A 21,074-nucleotide genomic window follows, 5' to 3' on the forward strand; every position below is an offset into this window, starting at 1 on the left:
AGGCAACGCGAGTGCATAAGGTACGGTATAAAACAAAGGGGTTTGCAAAATGCTTTATTTTGGATATGTGAAAAGGCTTTTGGCTGGGAAGTAGCTTTCAGTACAGGTTCTACCTGTGCATGCTGTTTTCTAACAAATAATTCCTATAACTGATATTTTTTGTTGTCTATTTTTGCACAAGAACTACACTGCAGAAGAATGTATGAAAGGTTTCTGTATGTTGAGCCCTAAATAAACCACAGGTAACAATTCTATGCTAAGTGTTTGGCATAGGAACACCAATAAATCTTTTTTCCATAAGTAACTTCTGTGATTAAAACAATGAACTCCACATGTGATAAACTCTTAATTAAAAGCTTTTTTTTTTATAAAACATTGCTGTGTGTCTTAATGTAAACACACAGCATACTACAAAAAGCGCATGTGCTATAGTGGCCACAGATAGACCAAATATAATGTAAAGCTCACACTTAAGCTGATTTTTATAAGCAATGGATCAATGTAAGCCCTCTTCCCTAATGAAGGACTAAATCCAAAGCAAAATGGTAACATGCTGTTCTTTGTCTATTCTAGAGAAGACCTTTTAAAAGCCAGAAATGACTTGCAGGAGCCACCATGTACTAGAGCACTAACTCCTTTCTAACTGAGACCTTGTTTTGATTGTGCCATAATATTTTTTTTGGGCTGCATTTCTACCTTTTCATTCCAGTCTTTTATAGCCTGCATTGAGATTTGGGCGCCTGAATGAGGCTAACTTTTCTATATTGGTTGTATAGTTCCGGGAGAGAAAAGGGTGCTCTGAAACACCACTAGGAGCATGACTTCACTCTGTTGACTATACAGGGTATATGTAGGGAAACTAATTTAAGAAACTAAATTAGGTACATAAACACAGGGCTGTGAATAGTGCTCAGGCCTCCCCAAGGATTTGGAAGGGTCCTGCACACCCTGTACCCATCAAGTCTTCATACTGCTAACAAATACAGGCACTTATCTCAAATGCCTACACGCAACTCAAAAGGCTTATCTGCAAGGTCAAGTAAATGCCCTTGCAGGTACATACTGTTCATTGCCATACACTAAATCATGCATCTGATTTGCTTTTCCTGAAGTAGTCCATACTGAGACTGAGAGGCAAACAAAATTTTTTTTTCTAATAATGACAATAAAAGGAGGAAAAAAGTGTCTAGTAACAGCTGGAAATATTGTTATAAACTTAGTTCAACATGTTTTCCATAGGGTATGAGGAGAGGGGAGGTGGGGCAAGGGACAGAGGAATGACTTTCTTCAATTTTATAACTATTTTGGTTTTTTTCCTCCATACATAGAGGAGAGTGGTAGAAACAGAGCCAAAGGTGCATTTTCAGTTAATGGATTTTGTCAATAAAAGGTAGATGATACATCTAATAGACAGCACTTTGTGACAAGTACTTAAGATTTGCATCATTTTGGTACAGCTGAATACAGCTGTCCACGTAGACTGAGGATCAAACTTATCTTAGCCAGAAGACTCCCCTGAGGAGACAAAACATCACAGCCAGTTGAATATACTGCAGCAGGTACTTAATTTACTTTCTTCCTGCTGTCATGTCAGCTAACTATTTCTGGCAGGATTCTTGGTGGGAGGTATTTAATACAACCTCCAGGATCCTCTGTGTGTTGTATGTAAGGGCCCAAATTCATTAAGACACTTAGGTACCAGTGAGAGATGCACTTGTTTAAAACTTGGGAAGATTCATCACCACAGATGAACTTGAAAGTGCTGCAAAATAGATCCTTCTGGTGCCCAAGTAAGATATGGTTTTGCTCATAAGTTAAACAGGTATTATGCACTCTGCTTTACTAAAACAAACCCTATTCTCAATCCTTTTGATACCCCTTCTGCTATTAAACATGCCCTTCCTTTTGAGTCTCTTTGGCAATCCTACAATGACCTGCATCATCTTTTGGGGGGACACTTAATTTAGTTTTTAGACTGGGGCCTAATTGAAATACCTTTTTTTTTCCCAGAGTAATAAAAAGATACTACCAAATACCTCTGAAGATGTACTTACCTGATGCAATAGCTGCAAAATTCAAATTATTGTCATGTGAAATGTCAGGTCATGGACAGTTTTCATAAGCTAGAACACTCAAGGATTACTTTTCACCAAAGAGTCTTCCTGTGACTCTTCACCACATTTTGTGAGACTGTATGCACCATATATAGCACATACATCCAGGAAAGTTTCACACTGCATTTGGTGTATAATAACACTGGTTTGCAGCTACAGAGAGGTGAAAGGAGGAGTGCTGTTAGACATGGTCACACAAATTCTCAGTTGTCATCATCAAGAGGCTGCATGTATTTCCTCAGCAATCACAGCACTGCTTAATTTGCACAGAGGCTCAAAATTCCCCCCAGAAAAACTGACAGTCCCCAAGGCTCTCACTGGCTGTTACAAAGTGCAGAACTTAACACAGAAAGGATACATCCTCATGAAACTGGAAGAACATAATGACCTATTACATACATGACTGTTCACTGAATTCCTACTCTTCACAGAATTAAAGTTATTTGGATGATTAATAACAAAGAAAAATGTAGAAGCAAACACAAAAACAAAAGCCCCAACCATATCAACATTTCAGTGACAGAAATAACACTAGATAAGCTTTAATGCACATTCTGGCTCTCTTTCATAACGCATGACAATTCAGAAGACTAAGCTATGCAGGAAGATGCATACAGCAGCAGTGTGTTATGCATGCATATAATCTCACAGGTTCCCCTAATAAGTGGTTAGCGCCAGTCATACATTCCTGCATCTCACACATTAGTGTCTACCGTGATGGCTGATTTGTGTGTTGTGATGACTCAGAATTAATTCAGTTAGAAGCTGCAGGTTTCAGAAAATGCCTTGTGAAGGTGAGTGGTTGATGCATTCTGTGCTTTGCCCACGCATGGATGCGTGCAACTGCAACATTACAGTTGCCTGCTGCTCCCAGGACCTCCTTGCTATGGTCTTGTAATTACCATGTCTTGATTCAATAAGAATTCTTGGGCAGACCACACAAAACAAAACCAACACTGACATCAGATGGATACTTAGGAGGTTACAAAAAAAGAAAACAAAACATAAACAACAGAAGATCACTTCAAATGAAGCTTGATTGGACGTGTTGTTGAAAAGGTGCTCAAATTACCTGAACCACTTTGTTTGATCTTAAACATGGACCGGGGGCAGCTGCAACGAGCTCCGAGCTTTGGCACATTCCATTATATGAATGGTAGTGAATTTATAATGGAATGGTATGGATGGTTTTTATAATCAGAAAAACACACTGACCTTAACACTACACAGGTGGAGCAGCATAATGACCCGCCAATTGTAAGCGCATCAATTCCTGGGGAAAAGTTCAATGAGGTTAACTCAGCATGTAACCAACATAAGCGACATTTTAAAACATTGTTTTTTCCACCAAAACTTGTCTGTCTTTGCCAACATTTTATTAATTGATTTGTTTCACTGTTCGGTACTAAGCGTATCTTACCGATGTTAACAGTGTACTCTACATTATGTTCCAGTAGAGCTAGACGTTGTCATACACTTCAGCACTGAAATACACGTGTTTAAAAAATAAGAACAGTGTTAACTACAATAAACTTTTCAGACTGTATAAGATTAAGCATCATATTCATTTAACTTAGGAAGAAACTGAAAGAAAACGAAAGACACCATCAGTGGATCTTCAGCTTCATTGCAAAATTCTCACATCGAGTGAGCTTAGGTAGGTGACAGCCAACCAGCATTTCCACTCCCATCAATTTATTGATAACCTTGGATATTCATGGTGACCAGCCACAAAGGAAGTAAATTTCAGTGTACCATATTGGAACTGACTGGGTATCCAACATAGTTCGAACAGTCCAATATCGGACCACAAAATACAGTGAACAAAACTCTGCTTCTCTAATCAACCTCAACCAGTTTTAAGAAATCCACGCATTACAAAATTATACAGAGAGAAGCAATGAAACAAAGAGAAACTTAAATCTTAATCAGGGAGAGCTAATCAGCAAGGACAGAAGGCTCTCCAAACATGCAATAATAAAACTTTAATTTAAAAAAAAAAAAAAGTGAAAGACATCTACAATTCAGCTACAACAGCAACATTTATCACATCTGTATTTCAGCTCATTCTCCCTCCTTCTCTTTTGTGACCAGGGCACATTGACACTTTACATCTCCTCCACAGAACTAGCAGGGAAAGCACCTCAGCAACAAGACAGTCCTATACCCCCATCTCCCCACGCTGCGCACCTCTGCAGACTGTGGTCCCACCCTAACGTTCATCCCCACCATCAGTTTCTGCTGTGTGCTCAATTACAGCTGAGAAGGCAAGAAAAAGTCTTTTAACAAAATGACTGAAACCACTACTAAAATTGTCAATTCAACGAAAGCACAAAAATCAAGAGAGCCAAAAGTGATGGGCAAGATAGTGGATTTAGGAAGACGTTCTACTGTTCAGAAATGTTCAGCTAGAAAAAAAGATTTGTAAAACAAAGCAATGCCATTTGATCATACTCTCCTGAGATTAAAACGTTTTCAAAACATGTAATAGCCATGAAATCAAACAAAATAGAAGTATACATTGCTTTGTCATCTCCCTCTGCCTTTCAAAAGGCACTAAATCTCATGGACATAATCCATTTTAGTCCCAAATTTACCAACTACCTGTAGTCTGGTGGCCCTTTGCTTTTATTGAAAAAGAGTACTTACACCGGAAATAAAGCAGGGTGATCCCAAAGTTGGGCAAAGAGCCACATCATCTTTAAAGACAATCTCAGAGAAGTTAATCCACACGCACACTTTTTTCAGCTGTCTGTTAGGAGCACACACAACAAAAACTCTTCCAAATAAGCAGGACTGTAAAACCACTTCTCACAACCACAGCCACCATGAATTTTCTTCAGCCACATAGAAGCTGGTTTTAGACTTCATACCTTCACCCACAGCAAAAAGTAATACACTACAGTATTTTCCTTAATGTCTCAGCTGTTAGTGATTTGAGATAAAAGCACAGGTCTCCTCCTAATCCAATTCTAATGCAGCTTTCATAGAGAGAAAGTTTCATTCTCCATAGGCAATGTGAAAAACCCACAGGTCCACTCCTACCTTCAAAGCCACCCACACCGTACCTACCACCAGGTTATGCAGACCAGGGATGCTGCAAGACCAAAGTAAAACTCTGGAGCATGGAAGAGCACCCAGACATGCAACCCCCTGCCTCCTGCTGCGCTGAGCATGGCTGCAGAGGACAACACAACCCCAAGGTGTTGCAATAAATTAAGTTCTCTCCCCCCTCCTTCCTCAAAGCATCTCAGCATTACAGACCTCAAGTCACTTAGTTTGTGAATGGGAAGCAAAAATAAACTGATATACCTATCTACCTACACTGCCTGGCTCACACATCATGCAAAACCTATACTGAGTCACCGAAAGCATTTTTCGCAGAGATAGGATATGTTGTGATGCCGTCACACATTTAACCCAGAAAGAACAACATCGTTCAGGGTTTAGAGCAAGCCTGACAGAAGCCCCAGCTGCCATCACCCCATCTGGCCACAAACGCCCCACAGGGCAGCAGAGCTCCAGTGCCGAAAAGCGGCCAGGGCTCTGGCCACCTGCAGTGTATTTACACCCCTGCTCCAGGACAAGTGGCATGTGTGCCTGTATGTGTTCAAACTTTAATAGCGATAGATAGGAAAAGTGCTATCTTACATACGAATAGATTTTCTCAGGGGTACATTTATGTTAAATGAAGTGCTTCAGAAATGTAATTACGGTTGAAGTGCGCTTCAGGTAAATTGGAGAGTCTGTGATCAGATAGACTATCATTGCTCTGATGAACACTGTTTTCTGGATTTCTTTGTTGCCTGTCTCTGGTCACCTATGAACTCCTGTCCTTACATTCAGATTGCACATTTCCTGGCACTCTTGTTTGGTTTTCACGTGGCGCTCGAACAGCATTTGCCCTCTCCTCCTCAGTCCATGACAGGGTCTGTCAGTTGCTATTGCAATAAAAGTCTAAAAAGCACTTATTTGAATAAATGCATACACAAACACATCATCTCAAGGGCCAGGAATATCAGTAGTATCATGTTTTGAACATGTATGATAAAGAGGTGAGGGGAACAGACTAAAAGAATACAGGAGCTGTGCTGTTTGTGTCAAGACTACTCACAGCCTGAGTACCCATTCATTTTCCGGCTGGGAACAACAGAGTTTTTCAACAAAATCAGCCCTGCATCCACAGAAGATGAGTAGTTTCTTCTGAGCTCTCTGTACAAGATTAGCATGATCCAGGAGAAAAGTGAAAAGTAGGGAGGAAAGTCCACTAGGCTGTGGGGTTTTCCTAATCTATTTCTTCCCTGAAAACACTGGTGAATTCCAAGTTGATTCAACTGATGTTTACTACCTCCCTGATCTCTGTTTTTACCTCTCACACCTCTTCTAACACCTTCTCTTTTATCACCCATCACTCAGCATTAAGGTTTCTTGTTTGCTATCCAGCTGACAAGCCCAGCTGTGCCTCAACCCCTCTCCCTTCAGGTTTCTTATTTATCTCATTCATTTCTGCTATTATTCCATCTCCCCTTCTCCTCCTCCACTTTTCATTTCCTTCTGGTTTGTCTCTCTCCCTACAGAAGCCATTGCTAGTCTCTGCAGCTGACACTGGATCCCCATCCTGCCTCTTAAGTAGTGTCTGAGTACCTTCTGGTTTTTCTGCTTATCATACAAGTGTATTATCATCATCATTATGCATGCCATGCCCTGCCTGAAATGAACCTAAGACTCATATCCTGCTAGTACCTGCCATCTTGCTTCAAATCCCTACTCAAAAACACTTTTTGCAGTAAGTGTTAAGGAAATAAAATATAAAACCCCGATCATGGTAAAGCTGGCATGCAAACAGCTAAAATCAATACCTGTTTTACATGTCTACATACATGTGCACACACCTACTTGTACATGATTACATTTCTACTGTATCCTTGCCTCCTGCTGCTGCCCATGCTTTCTATATTGCTCGCTCTTAGCCCATGAACTGTTCAGTGCCTTGGGGCAGTTTGTATAGTAATTAGCCCAACAGATCTCCAGTCATGATGTGCAGTACCGGTTAGTAACAGCTCAGTCTTTGCAAGAAAACCCACCGAAGGCTGAAAAATTATTTCACTCAGTGGTCAACAGTTTGTTTCTAGAGACAGTGAATACTTGTGCTCAGTATGACACCACTTGCATGGGGGTTGATCTGGCAGCACAGAGAACAGACAACTAACTGACCAAATACTGAGCCACCACTTCAGACTGAAATGGAGAACCACACCCAGCCATGCTAACAGAAAAGACAACACGCTCTTCTGTCAATAAACAATTCTGTCAACAGTAACATAACAGCAGGTATGTTTTTCCTGCAGGTATGCTTTTCTGTTCCTCTGTCACTCCCTTCTTCGTTCGCCCCTGCCAGCATCAGCCCCAATATGCTGTTAATTAAAAGCTGCCTGCTGCATGGTTTAAGCATCGTCTTTGCATTGAAGGGATCGGAACAACATTGAGGAGATCAGAATGACTTTTTTTTTTAACCTCCACAGATTGATATCTGAAAGGTTTTTCAGTTTTTATAAGGATCAGAGAAAAAAAAGGTAGTACTGGTTATTTATGCCAGAAGTGTTTGTTCCTTCTATCTCAACAAACAAAAACATGTAAAAGAAACTCCTGTATTTTTCAATTTTGCTAGTTACACCTGCTAGCTGAAGCTACTATTTTAACACACCTCACTACAGCAGGAAATATATAAAACCCCTTAGAATAAATACTCAGTTTTGTGACTGCAAGACAAATACTAACAAATTCTCCTGTGTAAATTAGCTAAATATCTCACAAACCAGTATACAAATTAGACATTTTCTTCTCCCTTCAGTAGACAAAAAGAATGTAATGTCATTAGAAAAATAATTAATATGTTAATTGAGGATTTTAATTGCCCAGAGACAAACCTCAGTTGCCTTGAAATCTGGCTCAAAATCAGCTACATCTGTTGTAGAAAGCACTCTAGCTTTTTCAAGTAAAGGCACAAAATCTGTACATACTAATATAAAATGAAACCTCTGATTGTTTTACACCAAAGGCAAATTAAAAAGATAGCAACATCTTCATGTCATTTGGAGGTGAGATCTTCCATTTGCTGATCTACAAATCTACCACATTGTTCTCAATTTGCAGCCCAGTCTTGGAAGGCATCAGGTAGTAATATTAACAACAAACAGCTGACATTATTATAAATGCTATATTATAAACTATATTACCTGGGAGTTGGACTGGATGATCTTTAAAGATCCCTTCCAAACCATTCTGTGATTAAATGCGGATACACTAAGATGAAGTTTAGAACCTCAGTCCTGAGCCAAGACTCTCCATGAAGCAAGGAGACATATGAGCATAGAACAAAATCTGTAATTTCTGCTCCCAACAAGGTGACATCTCAAACACATGCCCACTATGACCTTGAGATGAACAGAGACTGAAGAGAAAATGAGACAGCATTCACTACCGTGGTAAGCTCTGGTCTCAGTATAGACCCCAACTGTTCATCAAATTTTCCATAGGCACTGCAGAAAGGAGTTTTAAAAAGAGGAAAACAGGATGATATAGTATTTCCTTTGCCTGACAAGCAGGAAGGACAGCAAGGAAGAGCCTGTGAAGATTAACTGAAAGGTGGGGCAGGAGTTCCAGGGGTGTTGGCAATGAAGGCTGATCAACAGCGGTGCTGAACTCCTGGTGTGGAAGGGAAGATGGTAGGAAGGGTGTCCACAGGTCATGAATTCCTCTGAAGATTAGCAGCCGTTTGATATATTCTGCAGAAATAGGAGCCAACAAAGCAAAAAGGGGGCAGAGAGAGAGAAAATACAGTCGGAGGAACATGCTCTGTAGGCAGAGGATGCTTCCAGCAGTACTGTGGATAGATAAAGTGAGGCACATCCATTCCTACAAAGGATATTGCAGTAACTGAGGCCCCAGGGAATGAAACGCTGGACAACAACGAGCTGCAGAACTCCAAAAAGCTTCTCCTGCAGAGCCCATCTCAAACAATCAATTTATTTCCAGCATCACTTCCTATCTTCAACAGAGGGATCAAGTTCTGAAAGAGCACGAAATTCTCCCTGCTTTGATGAGCCTCTGGGAAACTAGGCTTCTCAGCAACCTCTTCTTCCTCCTCTGGATTTTGTCAGGCTATTCACCAAACTCCTTGGCTGTATATATAACACTACAGCTACTGACAGCACGCAATGAAAACTAAAGCAAGTTGGTATATTGCACCAACAGGAAAGGTCTCAGTTAGGGGGGGTTGATGTTTCTGCATCACCCACATCAGTTATCCCCTTATGTGGTGAAATGATGCATATGTCCATTTCTATATAATATTTTGGTTAGCAATTACATTTTTCAGGAGAAGTGGTCCGTAGATATTTTTGATTACTTGTACCACTTTTTTCTTTTTCTTATGAAGTAAATTTCATGCTGACAAGAGGCATTTGCAGTTCAATCACTGGGCACAAAAGACTTCTGCAAGTTGTGGGACAGTTGCAGGAACAGCAACTGCCAAACTCCTCCTAGGGCTCTGTCACTTGGACTCACCGCTGGCCTGAGTAGAAAACATTTTGCTTGATGAGATGGAACTGTGTACACCACCACATCTTCAGATGGAGTTATTTCTCATTGCTCCACTGGCTCCAATATACTATAATTAACAACTGGTTGAAGGGACTGGCTTTGAGTCTTCAGTCTCTCGCTGACAATCGTGATTTTCCTAGTGATGTGGATACTTGGCAGTACACTGACATAAGTAGAAAAACAGCTTAACACAGTCCATCAGCCACTTGTGAAATGAACTTGGATCTGAACTGCAGTCCTAAAGGATCAGTGGAATACTAACATCTGCAGATGAGTTAAAGCTTACCAAATGAAGTTTACCACTGAATGAGCTGTAAACATCAAGCACAAGGAAACCAGACCCATCTCCTAAAGAAACAGTCACAAATGAAGAGTCAGCATTTGCATCCCTTATCCTGTCTCTGTAACCCTGTACTTGCAAATGCAATTTCAGGGTCTATCTAGAAGCATCCTTTTGCTAGAGCAGAAAGAGATGAGGGAATAGAGAAGACTTGAACAAACAGCACACATGACAGTCATGCAGTAAACTATTATGGTATTTTGTATTCGAGCAGGTTGTTAAAGCTATTAGACTTACAGCAGGAAAAGGTACAAAACAGAAAACTTTATGTAGCACTGTCTAAATGCCATTACTCCCCTCTGCAAAAAACCGCTAAAGCCTGTGTCTGCAAAGCAGCATGCTTCAAGTATAACAAATTGCTGCTGGACCTCTCTGGAGCTGCCAACCTCCTCAACTTATCTGATGAATTGTGACACAGATACAGGCAACTATCTGTTAGCAAAACCAGCAACATCTTCCCCCAAATTGTTCGGTGAAATGATCAGTATTTGCAAACTACAGCTTACATTTAATTGGAAAAAAAAAAGGGGGGGGGGGGAGGAATTAAGGAGCAAGCCCAGCAATAACAAGCTTCTACCGTAAATGATAAATACCAGACCCTTTTACTCCTGTTTCTAAACCACCACTGGAAATCTTAAGGCTACACTGCCACGACACTAACTCTCCTAACTGCTATGCAGGCAGCAGACAAGGCTCAGCATCCTTATTATTTCAATGGAATTACCCTGTGCCCCACTTTCATCCTCTCTCCACTACAGATATAGCCACATGCTATAAAACAACAAACTGGCACTATCTATGCCAAAGTCATGAATTTATTACTACATTAAATGCTGGGTTTGGATAGTTTACTAAACATGGAAGTTACATTAAAGAGATGTTTGAGAGGTGGATCCACTATATAAAAGGATTTTGCAAGCTCTGGGCCAGGCTGCGATACACTAGACTTTTATTTGCTTTCCCATAAACACAAAAGCAAAGGTTAACATAACAGCATCTCTCTGAGTCATATTTAAAATTGCACCATTCACTTCTTCAAAGCAATATTCACAGACCAAGTTGTTATAGAAGATATAAAAAGGAAAAGACTGAAAATATTTTTTTTTCCTCCTTGGAAAATAAGTTCTCAAATCAGAAGCATTATATCTGCTAACTGGTTGGCTCCAGCTTGCTCTGCATAAAACCTCTCAGGGAGCACCTGCACCAAGTCTCAACAGGCATGTTCTTGGGAACCCAAAAAGCAGATAACCAGTGCCATCTCTGAAGTTACAAGCAAGGTAAATATCTAGACAAGCTGAAATTTTCTACACAGATAAAATGTAAAACCACGATGATTACTGGATACTGGTAATCACTAATTATTTATCCAGCAGTCCCCTTTCACAGCATTTCAAGCTGGCTATAAGGAAAAGAGATTTTTATAGTAAAAGTGATAAATAGGATAATCAATCAGGCAGGTAAAAAAGGTGACACTAGGCTTTATAAAAGGCCACTGAAGAAGGCAAGTGCTATTTCTCATATGGACAGACTTGAGAAGGACACATTGAGAAAAGCAGGACACATTCACCAGAGGAAAACAACAGCTTATCTTCATAGCAACCTGCCCACAGAGACAACAGCCCAGTATGTCCTACCTAGACCACTAACTTCCCACTACTTGCCTTGCACCATCTTCTAAATGGAAAGAGCAAGATGAAACACAGTTTTAAAAGTGGGCCACCTAGATAATTCCCATCCAAACAGGGTCAGACCAGCAGTGTTTCATCTTCTCCTGAAGTATCCCAGACGGTCTTCAATACATGACCTGGATGAAAACCAGTTACTTGCAATTGATTATGTCCTTTTATTTTCAGTAAGGCCTAGGAAGTAATAGGGTGAAATTCCCGTACCGCATAAGTTGATTATAATTTGTTATTAACTTCTACGGTGAAACATTGGCCCCATTAATTACACCTTGCTTCCCCATTAATTTTACCTATAAAAAGGGGCAGTAGATTAAATTAATTTAAAAAGAAAATCAAAGCAAGTCTTACTTCTGTAAGTGTGACAGTAGTTGATTTTTTAAGAATTGAAATTAAATAACTAAAACTCTCTAGAAAAATAGATAACAAAGATATGAAAAAGGGAACATTTCCAGCTCTGCCCTCCATACTGTTATTTTCCATACTGGACTAAGAACAAGAGGCTAAGTCAAAATAACTTTTGAGTATAATCTTTTCCAAAACAACAGTTATTTACTTGACTACATTTCATCATTTCTGTAACCCTGAGAATTTAAAGGACAGTCTTACCCAAAAAGGTAAGCAAATATGTAATGAAATTATTTTTTTTGCAGAGGAACCAATTGATTTACTCTTCTGCTCTCCCTGGACCTGCTTAACATCACTTAAAACACCTGCAGTGCCATGAGGAAGTGTCCTGGTTTCAGCTGGGATAGAGTTAATTGTCTTCCTAGTAGCTGGTACAGTGCTATGTTTTGAGTTCAGTATGCGAAGAATGTTGATAACACCGATGTTTTCAGTTGTTGCTAAGTAGTGTTTAGACTAATGTCAAGGATTTTTCAGCTTCTCATGCCCAGCCAGCGAGAAAGCTGGAGGGGCACAAGAAGTTGGCACAGGACACAGCCAGGGCACCTGACCCAAACTGGCCAACAGGGTATTCCATACCATGTGACGCCACATCTAGTATAGGAACTGGGAAGGGGGGGGGGGGGGAATCGCCACTGGGGGACTAGCTGGGTGTCGATTGGTGGGTGGTGAGCAATTGCACTGCTCATAATTTGTACATTCCAATCCTTTCATTATTGCTGTTGTCATTTTATTAGTGTTATCATTATTAGTTTCTTCTTTTCCATTCTATTAAACCGTTCTTATCTCAACCCACAAGTTTTACTTCTTTTCCCGATTTTCTCCCCCATCCCACTGGGTGGGGGGGAGTGAGTGAGTGAGCGGCTGCGTGGTGCTTAGTTGCTGGCTGGGGTTAAACCACGACAGGAAGCCATAAGATTTTCTTATAAACTTATAGTTCATATGACCCCTGTGGATACAGGTTCTCAGAGTTCATCGAGGTCCCTGAACCAACTACATCGGAGCTGAAGATTTCAAGAATATCCATTTCTGTCTCTTAACGGATGACAGTCTTAGAGCAATCTAAACAACTCAAGCAAAGCAGGAAAAAATAAAATGCATCTTTTCAGAGAAGAGAATTCTGTGATCAGTAAGAAAGAGAGGAAATTCTGACCAGCTCCTAAACAACAACACTGTCAGGTGAAACTACCACTCTAGATCAAAAAGTTCCCCTTAAAAATAAAGGAAGCTTAAGTGTTGAACTTGAGAGTTATTTTGCATGCATGTTTCCAGTGTTCACTGATTGCTATCCTAAAGAAATCTCCCTTGTATCATTATACTGGTATTTTCTCTCATTGGTTCTCTGCCTAGTTTGATCGTAAAAGGCACATGCACTTACATGTACAACTTCTACCCTGCTCATGCCCCTGTTCTCTACACTTGGTGCTTACAAAGGCTGCAAAGACTCATTTTCCTGGTGCAGTACCTTCTCGCTCTGCTTGCCTCAGCCTATGCCTCTAATCATTCCACCTCAGCTGCATGGACATGCTTTCAAAAACACAAGTTCAAAAGCCCTGTTAAACATCTTACTCATTTATAGTACTGTTCTATTACCTTGAAAATGGGATTCCTCCACTACCCACAAAAAAAAAATAAAAAATAAAAAAAAAAAATCAATGGTGGGCAACAAACAAGCCACCATCTGATATTTGTTTCAGCACATAGATTTGACCATGTCTATAGTTCAAACAACACGCTACTATTACAATATTTTTACTGGATACTACAGGTGTACAATACTTTGTATTTGGCTTATTTGTAACTGAAGACCATATATGAACAACCGTCTTATTTAAACAATCTGATTAAAAAGCCCTCCAGTATACTCATTTTTGGGTTACGCTAGTGGCTAAGATGAAAGGATCAGTATTGCATCTAATGCCAAGATTTCACACCACAGAGTCATCTGACCCTAAAGAACATTAATTAGTGCATGATAAAAAAATAAAAATCAGATTGACAGTTCTCATTCCTTTGATTCAAAACAAGGAGTTAATCCCCTCTTTCTTAATACAACTCATTACACATCGTCATTTCCTTGTTTTGGTGTATTATTCTATTCTTTTGGTACTCCTTAGCTGTCCTAAAAAGATGATTTGGTACAGTAAGAGTGCTCTTTCCTCTGCTGACATCAAAAAACTCTGAAATTGCACATGGTTGGATCTGAAGACACTGTTGGAACTGTCTTCCAGTAACAGAAAATGAAATTGCACCGCTGTCTTGTGTAGGCTAGTGTGAGTCTAATCACCAGATTTGTTAAAACTAGACTAGCTCCACCTCTAGAGACGACATCATTGTCGGACCACAAATGGTGGGGCCAGACTGAGGATTCTGCAGATTGTTCCTGTAGCCTGTGACAGGAGACCACACTGGGTGCTGTATTAGTCTCAGCCTGGCCTCACCACTTATGAGGACACAGTACGTAATCCTCTAAGACCACAGCCAATCGATGTGGATCTGTTAAGGGGGATAACGTTAGTGAGAATAGGGGATGGCAGACAGCTTATGAGCCTAGCTCCTGTAGCAGTCACTGTGCAGAGAGGGAACATGGAGGGATGAGGAAGAAGATGAAAAACTCTGTCCAAATCCTTGCCCACCAGACAGTCTGGGGTGCCAAGCTGCAGAAGATGCTAAGTACGAGAGTGATGCAATATCCATTTTAAATCCAGAGACAGGTTTTTTGCCCCTTCTCCCTCCAGCACTGCACTTCAAGCCTGACCATTCGACTTGACACAAGACATCAGGCACGCTTGTTGAATGTCATGCAGCATGTCTAGATCCCATCCCCTGGGGCCCACAACGGCTGGCAGCTATTATTCCTCTTAAAGTGCATGCTATCATCTCAGGGGGTTTGAACCGAAGTGGCCGTCTCCTGGAAATAGTCCATCTTCTCATTTGCACAGCCATTGCTCAAGCAGCATGGAATGGAGGAGCTTCAAAAAGAAGAGGTGCTTGGGGCAGTCCTATCTATTGCCTCTTACACAGCCTAGCCTTTTTCTTCACATTACATATGTACCAAATTTGTGTCGATGACAGTTCTACCAGATGTACCAGCCCCTTATCTCCAGTGTGCTTGTTTACCTGATGGCATGCAATTGTTATAGCTGCAAACCTGTGCAGCTGCAACAGCCTTTGCAGAATGCGGTCTGCAGAGGTGGATATTTTTAATGTATATTACATCATTATGAATAGACTTGAGAGCTAAATCCTGGAACTAGCCCGTGGTATTAATTCTAATTTAGTTTGGGCCCAATTCCAAATGGGTGACTATGCATGCAAACATTCGTCTGAGTGTACAATTGGCTGTTACGAACACAAAATTATTTCTTGTGCTCATGCATGCATAATTTACACGCACTAATTTAGATACCAAAGTAATTCCCTAGCAGAATTCCAGTGATCAGATTTAACTTGAAGACTCCTGTCAAAAAACAAAAAAATCACAGTAGTATATTCTTTAGCCACATAAAAAGGAAGTAACTGAGAAATTAATTCTATAACTAAAAAACCCTTCAGTATAAACTTACCATTTTTCAGCTGACTGCTGGGTTTTTTTCCTCCCCCAAATCCCCCAGTTAATTTCCCCCATACAATTTAATTTCTATTAATACATATTCTGGATTGTGGAACATAAGCCTAGTCATCCATTAAAAATAATCAGCAGGATGTGAATACTGCTAAGTAGCATGTTTTCTATCTGAGTTTCAGGCTTATATGCACAAAACTCAAAACTCCTCTCAGGAACCAATACTCGGCTTCGCAGTTTTGAAGTGAAATACCAAACAAGTGAACCCAGTGAACCACAAGCGACCTATGAATCAAAATCTATGAAAGATCGAACTTGTATTAAGTAAATCAAGAAAAGGAGGTTAGGCAAATTGTGCTGATGAACAAAGTGGAATTATTTTTCTCCAGGTAATTCTCATGATGAAGTTACTTGTGTCCTTTCCAAAATACACTAATAAACATTGATTAAACGTATGTCAGATCAGCTGCCTGGAATATTGCATTTTGTAACACGATCATATAGAAAACATGCAAAATCACCATCAAGCACACACTTGGCACAGGAGCACCCTGGAAACAGGACCCATGCTAATAAAGGTAGACTGATTTTTCCATACACTGTTGTCACACTGTTCTTCCCTTTTTGTCACCTTTATTTAAAAGGCAAAGGGGTATTTTTTAAGTTACAAGAGATTTTTAAGAGAATTCTATATTTTGGAAGGTGTGACACTTGTTTTTTAATAACTCAGTTCTACCAGTCTGAGCATTTGCTTCCATAAAAGGAAAGTTAATAGTTTTCTAAGTCACATACTCATGATGTTAATTTGTAAGTAGAATCCAAAGACTGGTGTTCATTCAAGTAAAGTAAATTGTTCTTGACTATAACTCAGGTAGAAACAGGCCTCGTACGTGACAATAGACATGTATAGGAAATGTTTTTGAAAATAACCTCTCATGAAATAGGCTTCCCAAAGCTACTGATTCTGCATACAAGCAGCAAAATATAACCTGCATTTCCCCTGCCTCTTTCACTGTCCTTCACTACCGTCCACTGTGATCAGAAGACACTTAGAAATGTGCTGACATCCTTTATATTCAATTAGCAGAGGTAGAAATTACGTTACCAAAACCAAAGATGTAGCGATTTCAATTCAGCAAATTATGGCATATTCTTAACTGTATGAATAAAACTATCAAAGCTAGTCAAAGCAATTATACATGTGTTTGCAATTAAGCTGGCATTTAAGAATACAATCAATATTACTTGTTAAGAGTCTGTTACTTGTGGGGATTGAGGAAATCTGTGCTGGAAGATTCATTCTGCATTTCAGCCTTTTTAAGGAAACAGAATCCAGCAATAATTCATCTTGCAATTTGAACAAATATTTATATTATCATGTTGCATGACCACTGATTTATTTTTTATATATAAATAAAAAACATCTGTACACACATATATGTATGCATGTATATACATGTCCTTATTTGTCAGCATAACTTATACATGATGTCTCTCTACAGTTTGTTTGTTTTAAATTAAAAAGCACTGCACACCATAAGAATAGCTTATTAAAGTGAGATTGTATTTATGATAACTTATAAGATTAGACACTGTTCATGAAATTAATTGAAAGGATGCATTTTTCCATCACAGAACACTTCTGAGCATTTCACCTTGCTTTGATTGATACATTACGTCTGGCAGTTTCTCCAGCCAACATGGTGTTTTTCAGTCTAGTGGAAATATGCTCTTTAGGTCTTATTCAGAGGCAACAAAAGAAAAGATCTGAGTTGTGAGCAAGAGTATTAGAAATATTTGGCCAAAAAACACTGTTATCTACTTCAGGGTGTTCAAGAGGTTTTGAGGTGAGAGGATAAATAGCAGAGTTAATAACTAAGATTTAATTGCAGCTTTTAGTATTCTTGAAAAGCCCAACCCTGGAGCTGTATGAACAAGTAAAAATCTTCACTTTCTATATTGTGAGTTTCTAGCTTTAATTTTTCAGAGAATCTGGAAGACATCAACCCTAAAGGCCTAAAAGTCACAAGACAAATTTAAAATAGTTTTTCCTTCCCACAAGGCTTCTGGTTCTTGACTCATGTTTTTAAGCACCTGGGATGGGCCATAAAGAATTAGAGATGAAAGAGACCAAGATGCAAGTGGGGAGCTTGCAGAGGAAAAGATTTGTGCATTGGCTCACGCACTGCATGGCAGGACGCAGAACCACACACCATCTCACATGGAGCTGCTTTGGCTGGCCCCCTTCCAGCTCACAGCATAGAAGCACCTAAAAGCCAGGCAGATGAAGAATGTGAGCACATCCAGAAGAGACTGAATGGGGGAGGCAGGAAGCCTTAAGACGTCTGTCGTTCATAGAAACGCCCTTTCCCTAACCAATTCCTGCCTTGTAAACAGCAGAAAGGACAGCATAGCATTTCTCATCTAACCATCAACCGTAACTTCAACTAAAAACACACTGTATAAAATTAACAAAACCTGCGAGAAGCCCAGCCAAGAATTTTTCTTCAAGAAAGACAGCCTCCCACCCACATTGGAAGAACACACAGCCAAGAAGATGCTCTCAAGGGATACAGATTTAGGTGACAGTTATTTTTAATAAACTTGGACCTAAAGAAATTCTCCCTTTCTCTCTTGGAGTTTTTTGATTCTCAGAGACTGACAACTCTGTTGCAAAAGATTGCATCCCACTGAGACTTGCCAAATCCACTCAGCCTGGGAATAAATATTAGTCAGGGTTCTGCAAACATCTGTACAGGTGAATAACTGAGCATGCCTGAGTGCAAAGCCATTTACTTGCCAAAATGTTTGTAGGAAGGCACAACAGGAATGAAAAACATGTGAAGAAACAATTTCAACAGTTTATCACTCAAGCAAACCCTAGTAGAATTTCATGTATGGCGAAGAAAAGACACTTCATTCCCGCAAGTGCCTTCTCCCTTCCAAATTCAAAAAGCTCCTTCAGGAAAAACAAAGTGGTTTCACTGTCTCAGAAAAGGTTTCCAAAACGTTCTTACAATGGAAAGTTTTAATAAAATAATTACAGAGATCACGCATGCAGTTCCTATGATTCTTTCTTCTGCAGTAAACACACTACAAAAGCAACATAGATATATTGAAATTTACTGGCCATTTTATCTACTTTCTCACACCAATTTTACATCTACCTGTAGATTTGGAATCAAAGCAATTACATCGGGTTAGCAGTGATACGACGAAGTAGGGAATCAAACCCTTCACATTTATACATGTTCCACTCCAGCTGAAAGTAAAATGAGCACTACATTTTCCAAAGGCTCAAACTCCATGTTTTTTTCCTAATAACAGTTTTAATTACTCATTAATTTATTATGAATAGCTATAAGCAGTGAAATTCTAAGAAATTCATTTGGCACACAGAGATCAAAAAGAGTCCTTTTGGCAAAAAGTACCCAAACTTCCTCATTATGCAAATTTTGCATTTTCCCCACCCGTAGTTGTATTTTAAGAAACGTGTGTCCATATCAATGAGGTTTAAGAATGAAAAGCATCTGGAGAAAACTGGAAAAGCTTCCGATCAGATTTGATCGGACTGAAGATCTTGGGCTCCTTAATTTGAAAGCAGAATACTGTAGCAGTACCAGAAGCAATACATAGGATCAGGACCTCACTGTAGCAGCAGTTACAAAAACACAGGTGAAGAGAAAATAACTGCTCAAAAATGCTTAATTTAAAAAGAAAAGACAGAAAATGGAAACATGAATTATCCTTACTTTGTAAACGGTGAAGTACAGTGTCCTTTCGCACATCACGTTAATCAGACGTTCTGCAAGCACTCAGAAACAGACCCCTTGCCACCTAAGCATCGATCCACTGCCTTTGCTTTAAGGCCATCTTTCGTATCTTTTTAAATATTTCTACCCTCTGAATTATGAGAGCTTTGACCTCTGAAGATAGTAACAGAAAGCCTGTCAAAACCCAGCATATATTCAAAAGGTAGTGTGATAAAGTGTGACAAAAAAAACCCAATTCTCCTTGAAAAAATCATCTGGTCATGCAAGTCATGGAAATTCTTGTTACCCTCTAAGTATTTTTATATTTGGAATCAAAGAAACCACAAAGTGTTTTCAAGACATTTACTCATCCTCTTTTGAAAAGGTCATTTACTCGTAAGTGCTATAAGCCAATAATGATGAAAAATTGTTTTGTTTCCCCATGCTTACTCAAAAATCTCTTCTGATCACTTAGTAGTCAGCCACCACTGATGTATAGCTTTAATTATGCCATCACACAGTTATCACTTCACATCTCACCCCTGCTTGCTCTTGCTGCGCCAATAAACAGAGTGGATTCTAGCTCCCAATACTCCTCATGAGAATCAACTCTATTTCACAACTGGCTAACTGAAGCCATGACAGATTCTTATATGTTACAAGCTATTATGAATTACAGCTAATTAAGATACTCTGAAAAATTACTTACTACTGGTAGACTCCAGCTCAAATACAGAAATCTCCTAATTTTGTCTTGGCAAAATCCAGTAAGTCAACAGACTCTCCTTGGAAGGTCACCTACGAGTTCCTTGACAGCTACCAATCATTCACTTGGGATTGGGGAAATAGCTTATTTTTTTGATAAAATCTTAATGGTTGCTTCTTCTTGAGATTAACTGGATCTTACAAAACACATTACATGTCACAGGCCTTAGCCTACCCTCCAAGTTATTACAATTCAGGTAGCAATGGCTAACACCATACTGAGCCAGAGCAAACATGCCCTGCAATGGACTGTCTTCATTCTGTCTGCTTATGAAAAGTCATAGGGATACAGAGGAGCCATATAAATAATGTATCCCATCTACCAGCTTTTTTATGAATTGAGCACAAAGCATGTGGAAAAGGCACACAGCTTTCATACTCTTCGGGACTGAAGGCAGCCTTCTGATCATCAGCAGCTGGCAGGCCAACATCTCTCCTGTTGTGCACCAACACAAAGATGCTTGACTTTTACATGAAGCTTCTCCTCTTTGCACATGGTATTGATCCAGGGCTGGTTGCTGGTTTTATTTAATTTCATGTTGAATTTTCACTAGGGGTTTTGTTTCTCTATTTCGGGTGACAGATCTTTTTTGCTTCTCAAGCAGATCTGGAGAATGCACTTGGGGTTAGCAGCTCCTTGTCAAAGTTCCTGGCTCAAATGCTCATCTCAAATTGCCTTTGATTAAACCAGTCTCTACCTATGGTGGCCTAAGAGTCACAGTTTGCAAAGGGAAAGAAACCAGTTGCCCCATGTAGAATGAAACCAGGATTTCCACATACCTGTTTCCTGAGATAGAGGCTACAGAGTTCCCAAAAACTTCCTTTTTCCACAGAATAACACAAATTGAA

General features: G+C 39.7%; 1 protein-coding gene across 4 annotated transcripts in view; it reads right to left on the reverse strand.

Annotated features, from left to right (window-relative positions):
* Positions 1–21,074, reverse strand: part of HECW1 (HECT, C2 and WW domain containing E3 ubiquitin protein ligase 1) — a 282,245-nt gene that overhangs the window by 213,189 nt on the left and 47,982 nt on the right. The window contains exon 2 of one of the 4 annotated variants that reach the window (XM_030009572.1): positions 3,330–3,387. The exons of the other annotated variants lie outside the window; for them this stretch is intronic. Coding sequence (XP_029865432.1) covers positions 3,330–3,356 — 27 coding nt within the window. The 5' untranslated portion in view covers positions 3,357–3,387. The remainder of the gene's footprint in view (positions 1–3,329; positions 3,388–21,074) is intronic. 4 annotated transcript variants of the gene reach the window in all.

Source organism: Aquila chrysaetos, chromosome 3, assembly GCF_900496995.4.
Source record: "Aquila chrysaetos chrysaetos chromosome 3, bAquChr1.4, whole genome shotgun sequence".
Lineage (NCBI taxonomy): Eukaryota > Metazoa > Chordata > Aves > Accipitriformes > Accipitridae > Aquila > Aquila chrysaetos.